Here is a 21,701-nt window from a genome sequence, read left to right on the forward strand (position 1 = left end):
TATTCAACCCACTTTTATTTGCTTTCCTTTAATTTAATCCCAAAATTCAACATAATTTCACATCCAAGCTTCAGTAAAGTGTAGATTTGTTTATATGGGTACAATTGTGATTTGTAAAGTGTTGATTTATTTGCGGTGTACAATACAGTAGTTAAATAGTTTCATATTGTATTGAAATTGACAGCTGTAGAGAAATGTATTTAAATGTATATTTCTTTAAATGTAAGATACACCTGGGTAATAATGTTATAATACAATGTGAATTTCATACCGTGGGCTGCATTAAGAGAATATTATTTCAACATTTTTTTGGTTTTATTCGAATTGTGCACCAGTATTTGAAAATAACATGTGTTTTTACATGCAGTATTAATTTTGCTTCGATTTAAACCAGGCAATAATTGAAAGTAAAAAGATTGTTTTTATCAAATAACATAATAAAGTGAATTTTGTGGAAGGAATATATGTTACATTGAATTTAATTAAAATCTGTGACTGATATTGTATGACTTTGTGACCAACTGGTACTGAAGGTTAAGTTGTGGAAATAAAAATTACTTTTTTTGACGGTAAGTTTGTTTTTAATTATTAGTTAAAAATTTTCAGTATTTATTAAATTTCAACAGTCTTTCTTGCTTTTATCTTATAGTGTCTATTTTTTAAAATTTTAAATAAAAAGTTAAAAAAACAATAAGCAAGTTGCTTGAAATTCTTTTAAGAAAAAAAAATAAAATATATAGCAAGCATTAGTAAAAATAAATTTTAAAAGATAGATACCGACGTCTGAGATGACATTTTAGTTTCACAATTAGCATTGAACTATTGATCACTATTTCTGTTTTTCAAAATAATCAACCCTAAACATCTGAAAGCTAGCTAGGGTATAAATATGCTGGATTGTAAGGAGCTAATTATTACAAAAAAGGGCCTATTCAAAATTACCAAGTTTCATGCCTGCCATTACTCTGAAACATTCAAAGAGGGAGATCTCCATCTCAGCTAAAACAGCTGACTGGGAGATTCTGTGCAAATAAAATTGAGAATGGAAATGGGAATGTGTAAAAGAGACAACAACCCGACCAAATAAAAAAACAACAACAGAAGGTCACCAACAGGTCTTCAATGTAGCGAGAAATTCCTGCACCCGGAGGCGTCCTTCAGCTGGCCCCTAAACAAATATATACTAGTTCAGTGATAATGAACGCCATACTAATTTCCAAATTGTACAAAAGAAACTAAAATTAAAATAATACAAGACTAACAAACATTAGTGATGTAGATATCAGGATCGAGGAAAGGACATTTTTAAGTGAAATATATGACCTGTTTATTCATTCATTCGATCATGTTGTGCTAATGCAGTGTAAAGCATGACCAACAGTCAATCTACTAAACACATGAAAAGAGTTAATAGATATACTGGCCCTTGTAAGTCTTGTATTATTTTAATTTTAGTTTCTTGTGTATATACAATTTGGAAATTAGTATGGCGTTTATTATCACTGAACTAGTATGTATTTGTTTAGGGGCCAGCTGAAGAACACGGACTCGGGGTGCGGGAATTTCTAACTACATTGAAGACCTGTTGGTGAGCTTCTGCTGTTGTTTTTTTCTATGGTCGGGTTGTTGTCTCTTTGACACATTCCCCATTTCCATTCTCAATTTTATTTATTTCTTTAGATATGGATATCCTATGCAACGATTGTTGTTTCTTTCCTCTTTCATCTTCTTTGACAATTTGCATTCCATTAGGACAGCTTTTCTGAGGTTAACTGGCAAGTGTGAGATTTCCTGAATTTCTCTATTTGAACAGGATCAAGTCTTAAATTAGACCCGCTCAAAACAGGAGGGTTGGCAGGTATGAAGTTCATTCATAATCAGCTTTAAATTTAACTGATGAATTTAGAAAAACACTGATTTTAACCGTATTGAAACTAATTTTCCCAAAAAGAAAATAAATGGTGCTGGTGAATTTCAGAACTCCAAGGTAAATTAAAAAAAAAGGGGAAGTACATAAAAAGTGACAATATCAACAGGGGCCGAACAAGCCATTTTAAAAAGGGGGGTTCCTAACCCAGGACAAGGGGGGGGGGTTCCAATCACATGTTCCCATTCAAATACATTGATCGTCCAAAAAAAAGGGGGGTTCCAACCCCCGGAACCCCCCCCCCCTCTGGATCCGTGCCTGATCAAACATTTTCAACTAACCCAATGTAAGAAAAACGAAATCTGGTTTTATAGCTAGCTTAACCTGTGGAGATTATAAAAACTAAAAATTAAGCTAATGTTATTAATCATGTCAGTTACAAAACATTTGTAATGTGATAGCACCCACCATACTTTATTATTTTGACAAGTACAGTGTGGTTGTTGACTCTGCACATGTGCTAATTTAATTATTTCTGGTTTTTATACAAATGTCAAAACATTGTTATATGTTATATATATATTTGAGTTTTTTTATAAATTTTATAGTTCAGAAACTTATATTATTGTTATGTAATTTCCATTTTCAGTTGATTTTTTTTTTATAATTCAGAAGTTTTATTGTTCTAAAGATAAGAATATCAATTTCAGTTGAGGTTACATCATGTCCATTTGCAGTTAAGAAATGATAATTCAAAAGTATGATCATCATGATCATGAATTATGGGGGGGGGGGGATACAGGAATTCTTAAAACTTTAAGTCAGATGTAAAAGTGCATTTTGCCCTTTATTTTTTTTAATTACCACTATATCATGTATATATAGATGGTCTAAGAAAAACAACTGAAACATTTTTCTTTTAATTTTGTACATTTTTCACTAATCAAAAATTGCAGTTATTTTAAAATTGCATAATTGGAGTTAAATTTTGATGCTGAATAAAGTAATTTTATGATATTGAAAAAGTTTTTTTCCCTTGATGAAAACATGGCTAGATAAGAATGCATTCTGTAGTATTCCAGGGTACTCACTATATATTTTTTGTAAACGAGACCAGATACTCCTCATATGTGGTCACCTTCATCAGGCTAGTCAAAAGTAGGAACCAAATTAATATTGAGGACTTCATTTGACTTTTGCTATATCGTCGCTGGGGTTCTAAAATGTTGTAAATTACAAATTTTTCAAGAAAAAAATATCGCACAAACAGGCTTTGAAATTTTTTGCAAAATGCATGCTTCCAAAATGTCGTATGTGAACTTGGACATTTTTGTAAATAGCAGTGAAATAAAAACTTTGACATTTCTGGATTATCCAAGAACTTAAATTATTTTCACAGAAGAAAGAAGTTTACAATTACTTTTTCCTAAAGCCATATTCTAAAACGATTTTAAAGTTTTCATACAACATTTTGGAGGCAAACTTTACAAACAACTGACATTGGCAATTTTGTAATATTTCAAGGGCACATTTTGATTGTTCTAACTGTATGCTATTTTTTAATACCAAGGATTTCCTCACGCCCAGACCATTGGTGTCAAAAGGTATTTTTAGGCAAAAAAGTCGTATACAACATTTTAGAAGCCCAGCGACGATATATGAATTGATGATAATTGTGCTCTCTGCTGTCCATGCTGTCTTGATGCATCTCTGGACTGACAAGACAAATTTAAAGCAAATAAAATTCATGAGGGCAGATTGGCAGATATTCATGAGTCCAGATCTCATGGATCTCATCATGGACTAATTTAAGTAAGAACCATCGAAGGGGATCTACATGTATGTGTTCAGAAACTAATATCACAAACATTTGAAATACATTTTGCTTACATCTCTGTTTGTATGGTTTATTACATGCTAAACGATAGCCCATAAAACATTGCACACACTTTTATGATAAACATTTAAATTCAATATTTGATTTAAATAAGACAGACTAAGGTTTAATTTTCAAATCTTAGTCACTTAATTTAGTTATGAAATTCCCCGTATTTATAGTTTACGGCATGCTAAATATATGGTAGCCAATAAAGGTTTGCATACTCTTTTATGATTAACAATATTTGAGTTGAATAAGTCTTAATTTCAAATCCTTATATAATTTAGTTAAATGATTTAGATATGAAATGAATACGTTCTCCGCACCTGTACATTTGTAAAGTAATGTTCCAAGGAGATGTACTCAGTTTGTTTGTATATGAATTAAAAGTATCTATTTATCCTAATTGATATAATTTGTCGCTGAGTTTAAAGCACCCTAAGCAGCTTGGAAAAAAACTTATGAAAACATTTTAAAGTTTGTTCAAACAGCGCTGGTTAGGAATAAATTGTATTGATTTTTTAATTTGGATTTTTTCGAGTGGACTCTTGATTCTTACACGTCTTAATTCCCACATATTCTTTAGATCAAAGACGGATTTTTCATATATCGTTGAGTACTGGACTCTTTGTTTGGAGAAATGTATGTAAATAAATGCTAAATAGCAAAACCAAACAAACCGTTTGAAGAGGTAATTAAAGGATGATTCTGGTCAATTTGTTAAATTTGAAATTGATTCATGTTGACTTATATATGTTTGATTTTGTATATATACGAACATTTTGTTAAGTTTGAATCGGTTTTAATTTTGAATTCGTTATTGATCAGATTATTTTTTTTTTCAAAAGAGAAACCAATTCACCCCCTGTTTGCCCCCTCGTCATTTTTAATTCAATTTTCGATCTTCTCATTGACTTGATCAGGTATCCGTTACCCAGTACGGCTCGCTATTGTTAACGACTTCAATACAGCTTTACATTCAGTAATTCAATTTATTTGAGAGAAAAGAGTTTGTTTCGAGAGTGGCAGTTCAAATATTCGCTAATAAAAATACACGACTTAAGCATGAAATTGTTAATTGACATCACATAGGTGCCAGTGTGACGGGGGGAACAAAACGTTTCAAGATCTGCTTTGACACTGCAACTAGTTAAAATTGAGCACCAAGCTCAGAGTGAACCATTAAAAGGTGTTGAATTTAATACAAATCAAGTTTAGCTTCTCAACTAAATCAGGTCGAAAAGAAAAGAGAATTAGGTAGTTGTACGTTGACAAAATCTTAATTTGTATGCGATTACTTTTCTTCTATCCAATTGATTGTGCAACCTTAAGATTGGGGGCGTGGCAGATTACAGCGTTGTTACAATGGTACATGAAAAAGTTTTGCATTGTAATTGAGATTTATGGCTTATTAATTCAAATTGAAAAATTAATTCAACTTTGCTTTGGAATTAAAAGTGAAGGGATGGGTAAAAATCTGTTGTTGGGTTGTAATATTTCGGCGTGAAAATCTAGTTTATGGTGGACTTCAAATTCTCAATAGTTTGTTGCTTATTTGAGGTAAAGTTGCTTTAAATTTCTAAAATCGTGCAGTAACATTGATGCATTTTTTTTCTTCTAAGGAATATTTTTCATGAATTCTGGGATGTGTATTAACCACGTCTTCAAGTTATTAAGTTTTCTGAAAGTTTTCTGAAGGGAATTAATATATATATATATATATATATATATAATACATAATAATGCAAAGTTTGTTGAAATCACAAAAATGCAGTTCACACAATTTTTTTACACATTCTCCAAAAAAGAAATCAATCCACTGTCATTAATCATGTTAAGGTGGTACCCAACATTTTCACTAAAATTAATTTGGCTGGTAAAATTCATAAAATTTTGTCAAAATATTTACTTTAATTAAAATTGACCCTTCAACAAAAATATAAAAAAAAATAAAATTTTGAACCAAACGTTTTGTCAGAAAATTTACACTGGTTATATAGCAGTTTGACAAATATCAATTTTGATCATTGAGAAGCTTAATTTACCTTTTACAACACAACGTAATTAAAACGTTTAGCTGACTTTACAGAGTTATCTCCCTGTAGTGTTAGGTACCACCTTAATTACAAATTAGAAATTATCGTAGAGAAATTAATTTATTAACAAAGTATATGCTGGATATATATTCTCTTGATTTGAAAGGAAGTTAGTCAACATATAACTTTGTCAACCAAAATTTATAATTAACAAAAATTACATACTTTAAATGTAGTATATTCTTTTGTTTTTCATAATTATATTATATATAAGTGGATCCAAAAGTGCTTATATAGAACTCACCTTTAAATTACAGCAGATTGTCATAAAATTTCATATTATATAATTTTTTTTTAAAGTATTTGCTTAAACTGAAAATCTTCTACTACCATGACTACTGTGGATTCATTTATTTTCATTGGTACTGCATATTCGTGGATATTTGGTTTCATGGTTTTGCCAATCTCTATACAAAACCGATTGAAAATATTATATTTGTTGGACTTTTGAATTCTTGGTTCACCTGTAACCACGGAACCAACGAAAATTGGTATCCAACTAATATTAATGAATCCACAGTATTTTAGTTTTCCGTTGTAAATGAATTAATAAAATTTTACATCTGCCTTATCAGATTTCTTCTGCTTAATCATGAAAATTCAGGAGTAAGAAAGTCATATTTTCTTTTCTTGAATTTCTGATTTCAAATGACTCACAATATTGATAATGAATTAACAATATAAATCTTTGGATGGATGACATGTGTTTAGTATATTTAGTCTTGTGTTTTGTGAAAAGTTCCAGTTAAATGGACGACAAGGGTTACATTGTATATATTTTTGATGTTTAATTGTTTACCTTGAATACAGAAATTAGTGCGATATTTTTATTATTGCAAAAAATGCGACCATGTTAAAATCGCAGGAATTTAAATTTGCATTTTGACTTTTTGGTATAAGATTTTTAACACAACAGGATTATTCTCAATAGCACAAACATTAAAATTGCATTTTTGTCTAAAATGACAAAAACGCAATAATTAATACATGCAATAATTTTTAAATTGATAAATTCTTTCTGAATCAAATTAAAGATCTCTTTATATGTTAACTTATTGTGTCATTTTGGTCTTCTGTTGAGAGTTGTCTCATTGGCAATCATACCACATCTTCTTTTTTTAAATTAATGGTATAAGAAGCCCACAAATAAGAATTGTATAAATAACATGTCATCATATATCCTTCAACAAAGAAAATGAAGCTATTAGAAAAAAATCGTATAATTTAAGATCAGGACAAAATTTGCAAGTGTTTGGTATTGATTGTAACTCGATATACTTCTTACAATCCAACCCTATAATTTGTGTTTAAACAAACATTTTGATGACATAAGATTCACAAAGGAAATTTGTTTACCAATTGTTGAAGTAATTTGTATAGTTATTTAAACGAAGATTAAATTAACTGGTTTATGCATTAAAAGATGGTATAATAAAGATGTCTTGATATTTAAAACCATCCAGAGTGTAGAAAGATTTTAAAATCTTATCAATGGAAGGGCTTATGCATATCATTAGAGATTGTTATAGGTTGTGATTTGTTTATGTAGCTACTTTGATCTACAAGCTTTACAGCTAATTTCCTAATGCATGTAAAGCAAAACTTTTTTTGGCTTGCTTTGTTTGTGTAATTGTTTATACAAGCTTTGTAAATAAGATTGACATCCTTAAACAATATATATAGGCATAATTTAACCTGTATATATATAATATTTGAATTTAAATGGGGGTTATCCTAATGATTGTGCAATATATAAACAATTAAAGCAAGCAAGCCAACTAAAGTCTTGCTCTACATGCTTTAGGAAATTAGCTGTAATAGTTATATAATATTCACGCTAAACCACAAACCTAGCAGCCCTGAGGCTTATAAAAAATTCCTTTCAGGTCTGTAAAAATATTATCCCTGTATCATGTAAAAGTATTATCAAAGTATACATTTGTATGCTGTATAAACATAATAACTTTGTCAACCAAAATTATTCACAAAAATTATGACCAATAACTGTAAAAATTCTGGCCAATTGACGTTATAACGTTAATTTTTGGTGTATGACGTTAAAATTTACACTTTCTTTTAGAGGATAGAAATATAGACCTATTTTTAGGAATTGTAAAATTCCCTTTAGACCTGTAAAAATCATCCGTACATCATATAAATGCACATGCCAACAGAATCTAACTAAAAGTTACAAAAATTACAATTCCAGGCCTGTTGTTCAAAGGTTTATGGGGAAGACTCCCAGGTTATGGTATACAAATAATTTGAAGAAAAGTTGATACAGAGGGGAAGGGTTCTGGGGTTGGAACCTCCCTTTTTTTGAGAATCAATGAATTTTTATGGAGATATATATAGTTGGGAACTCCCCTTTATCCTTGGTTGGGAATCTCCCTTTTCAAAATAGCTGGTTCCACCCCCATAATCACCTTTTTTTATGCTGTAAATACCATGCAATAATAATTTTATTTTAGTTAGAAACGCAAATAGGAATGCCAAATAATCATAATTACAAAGAAGTTTAGGGGCTAGCTGAATTTTAGGGTCAGTTTATGGGACCATCTGCAGTCTGCACCAAAAACTTTTTTTAACTTCTAGTCCCAAGACCTATCATTTTTTGCCCATATTCTGACATTTTTCTTATTGGTCGATTCATACAAAATTTTGTAAAAAATTACTAGTCGAAATGAAATTTTACTAGTTTGGGGGTCAGACAAGTGGCTAACCGTGCAGACTGCAGCTGAACCACACCTTTATGGGTGCCAGAGTTTCACCCTTTTGGTGGCCTTCCGCTGTTGTCTGCTCTTTGGTTGGGTTGCTGTCTTTTTGACACATTCCCCATTTCCATTCTCAATTTTATTGTTTATATTTTTCAGGATTTAGACCTCCTAACTCCACACTTGTAGAGGAAGCCAGAAGAAGGATGACCAGGTTTAAATGTGCTTGTACAGATCACTATTGTCCAATAGGGCAAAACTATTGTGAATCTTCAATCGATGTTGGGGTAAGTCTCAGGGAGAATGTCCATATACTGAACACTATTGTCCAATAGGGGAAAACTACTGTGAATCTTCCATCAATGTTGGGGTAAGTCTCGGGGAGAATGTTCATATACTGAACACTGTTGTCCAATAGGGCAAAACTATCTATGAATCTTCCATAGATGTTGGGGTAAGTCTCTGTGAGAATGTTCATATACTGAAAACTGTTGTCCAATAGGGCAAAACTACTGTGAATCTTCAAAAGATGTTGGGGTAAATCGCCAGGGCTTTCCATTGAAGCCGGTAGCAGGGAGAATGTTCCTATACTGAACACTGTCGTTGTCCAATAGGGAAAAACTTCTGTGAATCTTCAATAGATGTCAGGGTTAGTCTCGGGGAGAATGTTCCTATACTGAACACTGTTGTTCAATAGGGCAAAACTACTGTGAATCTTCAATTGATGTGGGGTAAGTCTCAGGGAGAATGTTCTTATACTGAAGACTGTTGTTCAATAGGGCAAAACTACTGTGAATCTTCAATCGATGTCAGGGTAAGTGTAGACAGTCTCAGGGAGAATGTTCATATATACTGAACACTGTTGTCCAATAGGGTAAAAGTACTGTGAATCTTCAACCGATGTCGGGGTAAGTGTAGAAAGTCTCAGGAAGAATGTCCATATCTTCAGAAAGTGTAGAAAGTCACAGGGAGAATGTCCATATCTTCAAAAAGTGTAGAAAGTCACAGGTTTCTCTACCTTAACCGTAATGTTATAGATAGGAAAACTGTTGTAAATATTGAGTTTGGGTAAGAGAAAAAGACAGTTATCTAAGAGTACCAATATAAATGTTTCACTTTAAAACAAATGTCCACAAGGTTAAGAGACTTTAACTAATAATAAAAGGCATTTTTTCATGAGCAGGATAAATCACAGTGACAAGAGGGGGGCAAACGATATCAGAGGGACAGTCAAACTAATTAATTGAAAATAAATTGACAATACCATATGGTTATATAAAAAAGTAAAAGACAAACAGACAACAATACTAAAAAAAACACAACAAAACATACGACTAAGCAACATGAACCCCACCAAAATCTTGGGTTGATCTCAAGTGTTCCAGATGGGTTACCAGTTCCTGCTCCACATCTGGTGACAGTCGTGTTGCTTATATAAGTACAAACCCAGTAACAAGTCTAATTCAGTGGGTCACACTTAGATTCTACCAAATATCAAGAATTTTGCATGTTTTCCATCTATATTTGAAACCCAAATAATTGCATTGAAATTTCTTAGGTATGAAATTTAGTTTATTTTTGTATGTATTGTAGTGTTTTGTAATGGCTGACCATTCCAACGACATACTAATTGTCAGACGAGGCTGTGGACATGACCAAGAGAAACAGAATATGAACTGTCAAGGTCGTAGGGATGACAACTGGAGTTCAAAGCATGTTGCCATGGAGTGCTGCACAGAAGAAATGTGTAATGAAAAAATTATACCAGCTGTTCTACCAGTTCTGCACGATAAACCAGGTAAATTATTCTGGAATTATAACTATGATTGATCATCTCAAGGAGGTTTGCTTGCTTGAGCTGGTAAGTTGAGATGACCAATGATAATCTGTTTATCGCTATTTTACCTTTGATAACGTTGTCAATTTGATGTCAATTTCATTAGCAACGCCACATGCCTCCTTAGTTTCTAGCCATACTTTTCCATCTCAAGCCAGTGGCATGGTATGAAAAATTATCACAGGAAAAATTCACGAAATAGCAATAATAATATTTATTTGTAATTGCAGCCAATTACATTGAGTGTGTAGGAAAAGGTAGTATCTTTGGCTAGCTTCCTTGAAGTCATTATACGGTAAGGTGTACTACCCTTCTTTCAAAGTAGCCTAGTCCTAAAGACAAAAAGATTGGTTATCTGTCAAACTAGTCTACTCTAAAAGGAGAGTAAACTACCAGAGGAAGTGGAAGCTGTAAATAGTTATCAAATGAACCAGGCTTATTATTTGATACGCCAGACGAACTGTTCTTCTACTTAAGACACATCAATGACGCTTAGATCAAAATAGATAGGAAGCCAAAATAAGTACAAAGAGCATTTAGGACCCAAAATTCCAAAAAATTGTGCCAAAAAAATCCATAATATTTCGAATAACTTTTATATTTGCAAACAGTAACTTTATAAAATTACCATATTATTAATATTCACACCGAAGTGCTTAATACTGGGCTGGTGATACCCTTGAGGACGAAATTTCCATCAGCAGTGGCATCAACCCAGTGGCATTATGAATACATAACCATAACTTAATACAGAATATATAAATTGTAATTAAACAGATTGAATCACCTTTAAATACCCACAACCACTCTGAAAAGTGACCAAAAGTGACCACAGGTGACTAAATTACATTGAAAATGAAAAGATATATACTTTGTATTTTACAGTGTTTTTACTTAAATGTCTTTTTTTTCAGTTGCCAAAGAAGAGCAGGTATTTAACTACATGGTTGTATTAGCAATAATTGTACCAGTGATAGTACTGGTAATCTCCCTTGCCATAGCATGGTACTTCTTTAGGAATCTGAGAAAGAATCGGCAGGAAAGTACGGAGAACTTAAGGGTTAGAGAAGAACTATTACCAGAGGAATATGGAATCAGAGCTACGCAAGTTGGAGATAGCACTCTAAAGGTATGGTTTTTCACTCTGAAAGATACAAGAAGATGTGGTATGAGTGCCAATGAGACAACTCTCCATCTAAGTCACAATTTGTAAAAGAAAACAAACTATTATAGGTTAAAGTACAGTCTTCATCATTGAGCCTTGTCTCACATCGAACAGTAAGCTAGGCCACTTTTTTTTTATTAGTTGGTTTACGGATCCGCCGACCCTGTTTTTCACGATATTGAAATAAAAATAAAAACGATTTTGAAGATTTTTTTTAATTCCGCCGACCTTTTTCTGTTTGAAGAAGTACAAATAAAAATAAAAACATGATTAAAAAAAAGATCGGTCTTTCTTCTTCCAGTCGGAATACCCTCGGAAATCCCGTGCGGTTCCCTGTTCAAAGAACGTTTCATGATGATCTAATGTGGTGAAAAGGAACCAGTTGAAAGGCAGTTCCCTGTTCAGTCAACGTTTCATCATGATTTAATGCGGTGAAAAGGAACCAGTTGAAAATGGAGGCAACTTCCAAGCAAGGACCGAAGCTCATAAACTCGGCAATCAATGTTACACGCAGGACTTCGGGAAAGTTCGGATAGCCGACAACCTTGCTTCAGAAGTTGAAATGGAGGACCAGATACGATTTTAATATTGTTGCCTTGGAGATTTTCGGTGTAAATCTTAACGGTTGAACAAAATAAACATCGCAGTCATGAATAAAAATTTGTAAGGGTTCCGCGGAACCCAGTGTCTCGCCTACTTTTGCTGTAAATCGCAGGCTCCACAAAATTTGAGGAAAAAAATCAATAAAAATACTCCTCTTGATACTATCTTTTGATTGTAAGAAGCTTCTGTCCATGTTTGGTAAAAATCTAGGATAGTTAATGAATCTAATAAATGTTTTGGAAACTTTAACTGCAGACTGTATGTAATGTTAACTGGAAGAAAAACTAAGTCCATTTAAAAGTAAAATACGGAAAAAATGGATTAATTTTTTTACAAAATTTACTTCTGGATACTATCTTATGATCATAAATAAGCTTCTGCCTAAGTTTGGTACAAACCCAGGATAGTTTGAGAAAGTTATTAAAATTTTAAAAACTTAAACCACAGACTGAATATAATGTTTCCCCGCAGAAAAAACTAAGTCCATTTATAAGTAAAATACGGAAAAAACGGAATTTTATTTTCACAAAATTTACTTCTAGATACTATCTTATGATCATAAACAAGCTTCTGTCCAAGATTGGTAGAAATCCAGTACAGTCTAAGAAAGTTATTAAAATTTCAAAAACTTTAACCACAGAGTGAATATTTGTGGACGCCGCCGACGACGACGCCGCCGACGCCGACGGAAAGTAGGATCGCTTAGTCTCGCTTTTTCGACTAAAGTCGAAGGCTCGACAATAAAAATGAAAATTATTTTTGAGATGGTTTGGGAAGTTTGGTTTAAAAGGTCAAACAACCGCTAATTTGAAACCCTGTTTTAGACTGTCAGTGAGGTTGACGGCGGGTCAACTTTGGTTTAAGTGTTGATCAGAAAGTCTGAAACCCGTCGAAAGGGGTTGTTTTAGTTTCTTGAGGATTGAGCTGCATTTGTCATTACATATATGAGGTACAAATAATTATGACGTCTGGCAAGGCTTTCTGGCATCCAAGATTTGTTTTAAATAGCCTTGCCAGACGTCACTTAATTAAGGGAAGAATCTTTTAACTTGCTGCCAGGGATGGGTGTCTGATTTATTGGCCTTATTATATAAATACCTAAATACCATCCCACCGTACCCATTAAGATTTAATGGAACAGAGATGGGAAATGGTGGACAAGATCCCAACACAAAATCAGAAGATGTATTACTGTAATAGAATGCCTGACAATTAAAATCACTTCAACATTTATAAAAAGGGACAATCCCAGAACACTTCGAGATATAAGCTTATACTTTATTAATAGCAGTGTAAAATAGCATAAAAAGCCTAAGAAGGACATGTTTTAATGTACCACATATGAAGGTATATGACATGCAGAGCGCATATGGTATTTCCTCAATAAGATTGTATTTTGTTATGAGGAATTTTGTCACTCCCTGATCTAAATTTGATAAATAAATACACAGAACAGAGAGAAATGCAATTGGAAAAGACACTTCCCTTTCATCAGGGACATGGTTTCATCAATCTACATTGACATTGGACTCCTTGTAACACATTAAATTTAAATTGAAACAGCAAGAATCAATACCAAATTATGAAACGATCTGCATACATGTTAAGTACAAAATGCATAATACATTTTTACTATCATATCTATCTATCTATCTATCTTCCCGTCAAGGAGTGGACTCATTTTTGAGTGTATATACTCCAGCGATTATATTACTATTATATAGAGTAATGTCATTGTTTGTTTCTCTCCATTTTTGGTTAAAAAAAAACAGTATTAATTCCAATTTTTATTTTTATTTATTTTTCGACCTCCTACCCTACATTTTTTCATTGTTTTTATTTTTATTTTTTTTTCGACCTCCTACCCTTCCTTTTTTAAGAAGAATCCCGTAAACCAACTAATAAAAAAAAAGTGGCCCTATGAAAAAGGGCCCCAAAAATGACATGTGTAAAAACCATTCAAACAGGATAACCTAATCTGTATAAAAATGAGAGATGAAAAAAACACTTATAAACCACATCAATAAACTACTGAACATCAGGTTCCTGACTTAGGACAGGGGCAAACAAATGCAGTGGTTTTAAAAATTTCAAAATGGTACCAACCTTCACCCTTACCAGAAACAATAATGTAACATCACAACATAGAAAGCCAACTATAAAATATCAATTAAAATGGCTTAACTCAATCAAAAGACATATTAGTACAAGTGAAAATACAAGATATAGAGTGCATCTGATTATGAAAGGTTAAATTAAATTATAGATTTTTTTTGTTTAGGAGATATTGGATGACTCCTGTACATCTGGAAGTGGATCAGGGTTACCATTCCTGGTACAGAGAACTATAGCCAGACAAGTCACGCTGTTAGAATGTATAGGTAAATTATATTGGAATAATTACAATGGATTCCTTTATTTTCGTGGATATCAATTTTCGTAGATTCAGTAAAAATTGCATTTTCTTGGATATTAAACTTTGTGGATCTGCGAAAGTCTGCATATAATAAAACTGAGAATGGAAATAGGGAATATGTCAAAGAAACAACAACCCGGCCATAGAAAAGACAACAGCAGAAGGTCACCAATAGGTCTTCAATATAAGCCTATATAACATTTGAAATTCATTGAACATTTTAATTTGTGGTTAACCTTTACGCATGAAATCCATGAAAATTGATATTTCACGAATAGTATTTAACTAACAATAAGATTTCTGTGCTCTAAGATCATGTTTCCTCAATAACATTCAACAGATAGGCTAACACAAAAAGTTTGACTTCCAAAAATCAAAAATGTTGGTGAGTATAAAAACCCGAATAGCTTAAGGCTGTACATTACAATACAGGGAGATAACTCTGTAAAAATTAGCTTTGTTTGAATTTATAGGTAATTTATTAGATAAAAAATTAACTACTGATATAATGTCTGTGCCCTAAGACCATGTTTCCTCAACAACCTTTATCAGGTAGGCTGACACCATAATGTTTTTGAGTATAAAATCAAAGGTGGTCTGAAACAGAACATCAAAAATCAACCTTTGTCTACTTTGCCTGATTGTGTTGTGAACTTAGTTTTATAACAATTTCATAAATTTTAAATAAAAGACAAAGTTGAAAATGAAGAACCACTTTCAGTTTTGGAATACTGGTATTAATATGAATTACAGTCATGACAGTGCACAGTGACAATTTTGAAAAAAATAAATGTTGTTTAATACTACCAACTAATAAAAATATCATTTTTGTGTCAAATGTAATAAAAAAAAATATTTTAAAATGGTGCCTAGATTGTTTAATGGTTATAATGATTGACAACTAATCCTTGTAACTAAACTGAAAAAGAAAAAAAAAATGATTTGAGAGATATAATCAAAGGGAAGTAACCCAAAGTTTTTTTATGAACATCAAGTTGACAGCTTGCTCTATATTATTTCTTCAAAAATTTATTTTCACATGTTCAAAATTAAAAATCCTGATACAGATTCTCAGAATATAAATATATAAATATTTGTGTGTGTTTTTTTTTTATTAATGTAAAAATGTTTTACTGTTTAATTGAAAATGAATTACATGTGGTTTACTTTCCTAAAATAGTTTCAAAATCTTGTTGAGTTTTAAACTATCATTAACATGACAAAAGCAAATGAAAAGATGATGTGTGTTTGGATTTAGTTTAGTTTAAACATATTTTATTTGCTGAATTAAAGCAAAATGGATTAGACACAAGTAAATCATACTTATGAAGTCTTCTCCATATGTGTGTTTGGAAAATTCCCACATGTGACAATACTTATTTTAATGCATTATCTTGTATGAGTGCACTACACATTACACAATCAATCTAACAGAATTATTGTATGTGTCTATTTTCTTTTATTACAGGAAAAGGAAGATATGGTGAAGTGTGGCGAGGAAATTATTACGGAGAAAGTCTAGCCGTTAAGATTTTTTCCTCACGTGATGAAGCTAGCTGGGCACGAGAGACTGAAATCTATAATACTTGTCTTCTTAGGCATGACAATATTCTCGGATATTATGCGTCAGACATGACGAGCAGAAACTCATGTACTCAATTGTGGCTGATTATGCAGTACCATGAACATGGATCATTGTACGATTACCTTCAGAGAAATGTGCTCAATTACGAGTCCATGTTGCTATTGGCAACATCGGCAGCTGCAGGTCTTGTTCATCTTCATACGGAAATAGTTGGTAACCAAGGGAAACCTGCTATCGCACATAGAGATATCAAATCTAAAAATATTCTCGTTAAATTAGACGGGACTTGTTGTATTGGGGACTTAGGTCTAGCAGTGACTCATTCGCAAGAGAATAATAAAATAGACCTTGGTCGTAATAATAAAGTCGGGACCAAACGTTACATGGCCCCAGAACTTTTAGATGAAACTTTAAATGTGTATTATTTTGATTCATTTAAATCAGTGGATGTTTACGCATTTGGTCTGGTTCTGTGGGAAATTACCAGACGTTGTTACACAAATGGTGAGTTGTAAACTATGAAAACAGGGAATCAGTCCACCAATTGCCATTGAGTCTTCTCTGTCAAATCATTTTTCTCATGATGGAAAACATTTGAAATACTGTTTATACTGCTAACTACATTTTCAAATGACATAAGAAAGGATGGTAAATTTGTGAAAAAATCTAGTTTAAAAGAGTTACACATAATTAGCACATAGGTTTCAGTCCTAGATAATGATGGAAGGCCTATTTTCTTCTTAAAATCTTTTCAAAACGAACCCCACCGAAAACTGGGGGTGATCACAGGTGATCCGGAAGGGTAAGCTGAATCTGCTCCATATTTGGCACCTGTCATGTTGCTCATGATATTACAAACCTGGTTAATAGTCAAATTTGGTAGGTCACATTCATTTTGTGAGTAATAAACTGTGAAAATAGGGAATCAGTCCAACCATACACCTTCATGACCTTATCGCTATTACCATACTCAGCTGGCAGACCCGGCCACTTGACCTTTTGACGCTTTTCCATTGTGGCGTCAGGTGTTTTGTTTTATGACTTCAAAATTTTACGGGAACCTGTGTGATATCCAGTAATGGCGGACAAATAGCGATAAGGTGTATTGTTCTTGACTCTTTTTTTACAAGATAAGCTTTTAAGTTTGAAATAAATTTTGAACTTCATATGTTTGATATTTGTAGGAATGATAGAAGATTACAAACCTCCATTCTGGGATGTTGTACCTACTGATCCTTCCTTTGAAGATATGAAGAAAGTTGTAGTCATTGATCAACAGAGACCAGCAATTCCAAACAGATGGAGTTATGATCCAGTAAGTTATAAGTTAAAGTACAAGCTGACAAAGCAGCTAATGACAAATAAGCTGCATCAGAACAATCGTTGTTATGCAAAAAGTAAAATCACAAAAAACTGAACTACGAGGAAAATTCAATCAGAAAGTCCCTAATCACATGGCAAAATCAAATGATAAAACACATGAATGGACAACAACTGTCATATTCCTGACTTGGTATAGGCATTTTCAAATGTAGAAAATGGTGGATTGAACCTGGTTTTATAGCACTAAACCTCTCACTTTTACGACAGTCTCATAAAATATCAATACATGTGAACCTAATATATTTAAGGTAGAAAATTTTAAACAATCTCTTATGCAAAGTCTGTAACTGCTTGAAAATTGAGTTGATATAACCCTAAAAAACAGACACAAATTCTTCTGTTATTTCTTATTTGAATGTTCCAAAATCAGTCAAAGTACATCTATTTTTGCACTTGCCAATGCATATATTGGTTTTCATATGATTATAATGAAATCGAGTATGAATGTCAATGAGACAGAAACTTACCTACAGAATTATACTTTTTATCGCATTTTTTATCACATAAGCAACACGACGGGTGCCACATGTGGACTGTGGAGCAGGATCTGCTTACCCTTCCGGAGGACCTGAGATCACCTCTAGTTTTTGGTGGGGTTCATGTTGTTTATTAATTAGTTTTCTATGTTGTGTCATGTACTATTGTTTGTCTATTTTTAGCCATGGCGTTGTCAGTTTGTTTTAGATTTATGAGTTTGACTGTCCCTTTGGTATCTTTTGTCCCTCTTTTAGAAGACAACTAGAGATTGCCTTCAATATTGAAAAGTGCACTTAAAGGCTTACTGTGATTGAACATTGGAAAGATAATTGAGAATTAAATAAATCAAATAATGACCAATGCAATTTTCATAACTTAAAACATTATAAGATTTTATGTGGACTTTGATAAATCAAGTATCCATTAAAATGCAGGAGGGGCGAAAGATACCAGAGGAACAGTCAAACTCATAAATCGATAATCAACTGTCAATGCCATGGCTAAAAATGAAAAAGACAAACAGAAAAACAATAGTTTGCAAGAAACAACATAGACTGAGCAACAAGAACCCCACCAAAAACTGGGGTTGATCTCAGGTGCTTTGGAGGGTAAGCAGATCCTGCTCCACATGTGGCACCCGTCATGCAAATTTTCTTCAATGCATGAAAATGAGTACCCACAAAAACAAATGAATCTTATTTGATGTTCATTACAGATAAAAATAGAATTAATTGAAATTGCACTTTTAACATTCCTTCACAACTGCACAAAAGAAAGAAATTAAAGATGCTGCAATGACCAAAATTGTAAACAGGTATACATTGAAAAACAAACAAATACATGCACAAAATATATACAACAAAAACGTATTCTGCTCTTTAAACAATTTGTGTTATGAATTCATCAAGTTACATTGTCATTGTAATTGAAAATATTTTTTTTTTTCAGACTTTAAAACAGATGACGATATTAATAAGAGAATGTTGGGCACAGAATCCCAAATCTCGTTTAACAATGTTACGTGTGAAAAAGACACTAAACAGTATTACACAAAGACCCAAAAAAGAAAAATTAGACGATTGTTCTGATTGTAACCATAACTGATGATGATTGTTTTTATTTTATGAATTCGTATGCTTTCACAACATTTATTAAAAAGATGGAATATAGTTTTGTAGTTATTAAGATCAAAAAAAGAAAAAATTAGACGATTGTTCTGACTTTAACCATAACTGATGATGATTGATTTTATGAATTTGGTATATTTTCACAAGTTTTAAAAGATGGAATATAGTTTTGTAGTTGTTGTCCAGCAAAATAGAAAGATTAATTTCTCAACATTTTATGTGGATTTAGCAGACGTACAATGAAAAACAAAATCCGTGTAAAATGAAAAACAAAATCCACGTAAAATGAAAAACAAAATCCATGGAAACTCATTTTTGTAACTTCATGTATTTTTTATTTTCAATATGAAACTGATCTCAGATAATATTGCTGTACCTAAGAATTGAAGGTTGGTGTACATGTCATAGCATACACATTACTGTAAATTGAGAAATTATTGTGTGTATTTATGAATGTCATTGTTGAGTAGTGGCCAAAATTAGGTCAATGATCATTGCAATTCAAAGAAATTTGCATACCAACAGTACTATCAAAATTAAAAATGCCTTTTTTTTTCTTTGAAAAATGTTGAAAAATTTGAAATTTTGAAAGTATTGTAAAAATTCTGAATTGAGATAATTTTCTACTGCATTGTTTACTAAGAATTTACAAATTAATGGAAGACATCCATAGTAACAATTTTATGTCATGGGGTTTGTATAAAAAAGAAAATGGTTATGGTATTGGTACTTTTACGATTGTTGAATATTTGAGATAAATAAAATCATTCAGTTAAAGCCATGGCTCCATGTGGAAATATGTAAGAAAAAAGTCAAAAAGAAATTCAAAATCTGATTCAAAAATAATGTTTAGTCTTGTACCTCATATTTCATTTGTTCTTTAGTACCAAGTACTGTAAATTCAGAAATTATTGTGAGGTTTTTATTCTAGTGAAAATTGTGACAGAGTTGTAAACGCAATAATTTAAACTCACATTTCAAAATATTTTATTTGAATTAAGCATGATTTTCCCCAAAATCGTAAAAATCAAAATCGCATTTAAGTCTAAGATGACAAAATCGCAATAAAAAATGCACACAATAATTTCTGAATTTACAGTACTTATATTCATTTTCACACTCTTTTCATTTTCATCAACTTGAACAAATAAGTTTCAAAGAACCATCTAAACAGATTTTTATGAATAGAGAAGTTTTATATCATACATTTTCAATTTTATACCACTGCATATCTGGATTTTTTGTATCTTATTTACTTTATATAAATGAATAAAACGGAAAATTAAATTTACTCAGGGTTGTAACTTAGACTGTTTCTAAGGACATGTACTGACGACAGATGTAAATCAGTGTCATCATAAATCATTCAATCCTTTTGTTTAAATTTAATAATGAGAAATTCCTATTAAGGCTATACTTATCTTGATATAAAACAAGTATACATCTCAGAACTCATGTTTAAAGAAAGCTAAGTTATGTCAAAGTTTCATAGAACACTTTTTGTGAGAACCCCTTTCATTAATTTTACCACTGATGTTATTAAACTTGTTGTATAATTAGAATGTTCATCATGTGTTGCATTTGATTTTTTTAAATCTCTTGATTAAGCCAAAAAAATAATACATGTGGGTCTGCTAACCCAACCTACCTAATTTTTAAGGACTACCCTTACACTTTTATGCTAATTTAAAAAAAAAGCTCTGTTAAAGTCAGACCAATTCTCAAGAAGTAATCAACTAAAAATCTTTGTAAATTAAAATAATATTGCCTACCTACCTTCCCTAGTTTTTCCAGCACGTTAACGGAAACACATGTTTTATTTTTTTGGCCTCAATTTGACAGTCAGTTGTTACATTGTATAAAGCAATCTCATTGTAAAGATAATCATCGTTCATATGTCATTTGTATTGTACAGTTGGAATTTGTATTTTATGACAATAATTTATTGAGATATCTTGTATAATAAAATGTAATAAATTTGAGTTTAATTTCTGTTGATTATGCTGGTACAAATATGGTGTTGTTGGCTGGTAAATCATCATTCTAAATGCTAGAGTCACATTTTCAAACGTCATTAATGTCACCAACGGAGTTCCTTTTCCAGCAAACGTGTTATCTTTTAATGCCTAGTGCATTTGAAAGGTCATGGATAGATATATATCTGAAGCTTTTCCCCCTCCAAATGCAAACCCATGTTTGTCTGCTCCTATGTCACGGAATAGCGAAACAGCAATGAGATCAGTATCGACTGTTGGAGTCATTACTCAGTAAAGTCTGTGTTTCTCTGCATCAGACACATCGATCATGATTCTAGTGTCAGTCTCTTCGTGTAAACAGACCCCTAACGGGAAGGATTGTGCCTGATGTTCATATGATGAAATCATAATCTTTCAGTCAGTTTAATTGAAGTCTGGAGCTGGCATGTCAGTTAACTGCCAGGAGTCTGTTGTTATTTATGTATTATTGTCATTTTGTTTATTTTTTTTGGTTACATCTTCTGACATCAGACTCGGACTTCTCTTGAACTGAATTGTAATATGCGTATTGTTATG

The 21,701-nt window shown here is 32.1% G+C and overlaps 1 protein-coding gene across 1 annotated transcript in view; it reads left to right on the top strand.

Annotated features, from left to right (window-relative positions):
- LOC134695190 (activin receptor type-1-like) overlaps window positions 1-21,131 on the top strand; it is a 32,664-nt gene extending 11,533 nt beyond the window's left edge. The window contains exons 2-8 of the mRNA XM_063556401.1: window positions 8,716-8,843; window positions 10,150-10,354; window positions 11,308-11,522; window positions 14,443-14,542; window positions 16,046-16,666; window positions 17,347-17,477; window positions 18,971-21,131. Of these exons, the coding sequence (XP_063412471.1) occupies window positions 8,716-8,843; window positions 10,150-10,354; window positions 11,308-11,522; window positions 14,443-14,542; window positions 16,046-16,666; window positions 17,347-17,477; window positions 18,971-19,126 (1,556 nt within the window). The 3' untranslated portion in view covers window positions 19,127-21,131. The remainder of the gene's footprint in view (window positions 1-8,715; window positions 8,844-10,149; window positions 10,355-11,307; window positions 11,523-14,442; window positions 14,543-16,045; window positions 16,667-17,346; window positions 17,478-18,970) is intronic.
- Window positions 21,132-21,701: the final 570 nt, after the last annotated feature.

Source organism: Mytilus trossulus, chromosome 13, assembly GCF_036588685.1.
Source record: "Mytilus trossulus isolate FHL-02 chromosome 13, PNRI_Mtr1.1.1.hap1, whole genome shotgun sequence".
Classification (NCBI taxonomy): Eukaryota; Metazoa; Mollusca; class Bivalvia; order Mytilida; family Mytilidae; genus Mytilus; species Mytilus trossulus.